At 42.1% G+C, this 2,419-nt stretch overlaps 1 protein-coding gene across 1 annotated transcript in view; it reads right to left on the reverse strand.

The window, feature by feature from the left end:
- Phtf2 (putative homeodomain transcription factor 2) overlaps positions 1 to 2,419 on the reverse strand; it is a 78,118-nt gene that overhangs the window by 18,391 nt on the left and 57,308 nt on the right. The window contains exon 10 of the mRNA XM_013350445.2: positions 2,132 to 2,350. Coding sequence (XP_013205899.1) covers positions 2,132 to 2,350 — 219 coding nt within the window. The remainder of the gene's footprint in view (positions 1 to 2,131; positions 2,351 to 2,419) is intronic.

Consider the following 2,419-nt stretch of genomic DNA (forward strand, 5'->3'; position numbering starts at 1 on the left):
TGCTTCAGATCCTTTTGTTTATTTTTCTATTAAGTCCTCCCCACCTTTGCTTCTCTCCCTCCCCTTCCCTCTCCCCCCAAGCCTTTTCTGAGACAACATCTCTCCAGGTAACCCCCTGGCTGGTTTCCAACCCACAGAGAGGTACTGGCGTCCTCTGCTGAAGTAAGCGCTGGTGTTGAAAGCACACACACCACAGCCAGCACTGTCTGCTGAGCTAATCCTCTGCTTTAGCTCTGTACAGCAATACTGACAGCCAAGATGTTACAAACATCCTCTGAGGACTGTCTTTTAGTAACATTATCGCTTAATTTGAAAGCCCAAGTTTTTAAAATTAAGACATTCCTAAATCCCCCATCTTGTTTTTGGAAGTTCTGGTAAGCTGAAGTAATGGAGATGACTACTCTATACTCTTGCTAAATGCTTTAGACTTTTCCCTTTACACTCAGCAGCTACGTGCAATACATTGTAATGTGTGGACGATCACTTAGCCTACCATCTCATGGTCTTATCTTTCTTCACTGAGTATTGATGCATTTATGCCGTACATTAGGGATCCATAAGAACACTAATCTAATCCTGCATTTTTCTTGACTGTTTCATTGTCTATGTATGCACCCACATAAAACTACCCTATTCTTAATTTAAACTAAAACTTTGTATCTGTAGGGAAAGTCCATCTACTGTTATTCGAAACTGTTTTGTTTGTTTGGTTTCTCTGTTGTAACAGCCCTGGCTTTTGTTTTATTTTGTTAGTCCTGGCAGGTCTGAAACCTGTATACCCAACTGCCTCCATCTCCAGAGTGCAAGGTTTAAAGACATGTGTCAACACACCCAACCATTTTTGCTATTTTTAACATTTCATTCTTTAATACGTTCTTTGACTGGTGCAAATCCAACCAAACCTGGTAGACTAATGAACAAAAAGGCTGTCAAAATAAAAGTAAACACAGGATAATGGACATTTCCACATGGTACCTGCTTTCCATAAAAACGAATCCTGAAATCAGGCTCAGAGCTTGGTATCTATAGTGCAAGGAAACAGCAGGGGGATTTTTACCAAGAGAGTGACCATGCTGACACCCCAACCTGGCCCCACCAGCTACCAAAGCTACAAGACAAGAATACTGACTGAGCCATCTCCTAAGCTGGTCCTCAGGCTTCTATGTAGACACTGGACTGACTGAGCCATCTCCTAAGCTGGCCCTCAGCTTCTATGTAGACACTGGACTGACTGAGCCATCTACTAAGCTGGCCCTCAGCTTCTATGTAGACACTGGACTGACTGAGCCATCTACTAAGCTGGCCCTCAGGCTTCTATGTAGACAAAGGACTGACTGAGCCATCTACTAAGCCAGGGTAAGAATTTTTAAATCCAGGTTTCTGGACTGCTGAGTGACGAATGGCGATGCCATTCACCAAGATTCTGAGTACAGAAAGAGAAAGTTCATAAAGGAAGATGAGGGATTTCGCTAACATGAGATACTGGACATTAAAAGAATTCAACACAGTACCGGAGTCAATTGTACTTTTCAGCACCTTAAATGTGATTAATCCAAAATGAGATGTATACTAAGGATTCAGACTCAAGTTTCTAGGCTTAATATGAAAAAGGCCATCTATATCATTTTTACTTTCACATTAATTATATAGTAAAGGAATAATACGCTGAATATATTTGGCTAAATAATGCATATTGGAATTTCACTTTTTGAACTGCTTTTATTGTGGGTAATAAAAAATGTAACCTTGCACACACGACTGTATTTCTACTGCATACTGTGACTATGGGTGCTCAGTCATTCAAATCTGACACAGATTTTGAATCATAATATTAAGGGAGAATGAAGGCCAGGAAGTATGTGAATTTGAACAGGACAAACACAGACTGACCCACAAACTCCATCTTCTAACTCAGGATCACAGATGTGGAAAGACAGAGACACAATGACAATATAAACACCGAGACTATACAGTCCAGTGAAGCCAGAGCGCAGACCACGTAAAAACAACAAAACAACCTCGTGAGTATTACTTTAACTGAATGTGAACGTCTGTCACCTCTGTAAGATTTGCACATACGCTCAAAGGAGCGTGTCTGATAGCCCCGCGCAATCCGACACTGTAAACTAACCTGGTGGAAGGGGTCGTCTCTATATTCCTTTTTCACACAGGGGTTAATCTGCGGATTCCCCACATCTGTCTCACTGGTACAAGATGAACGGCATTCTGCACAATGCAACAAGTCTTCCCACAAGACATCCTCCGTCTCAGATTCGGGCCTTGTGCTCTCAGAGTCCTGTCTGGAACTTGAACAGCGAGAGCTGCAACTAGTACCCGACTTAGGGGCGTCCTGAAATCAAGACAGTCTTTGACATTAATGCAATCTGTGTATCCTTCCCAACTAGTACCCGACTTAGGG

The sequence above is a fragment of the Microtus ochrogaster genome, chromosome 26 (assembly GCF_000317375.1).
Source record: "Microtus ochrogaster isolate Prairie Vole_2 chromosome 26, MicOch1.0, whole genome shotgun sequence".
Classification (NCBI taxonomy): Eukaryota; Metazoa; Chordata; class Mammalia; order Rodentia; family Cricetidae; genus Microtus; species Microtus ochrogaster.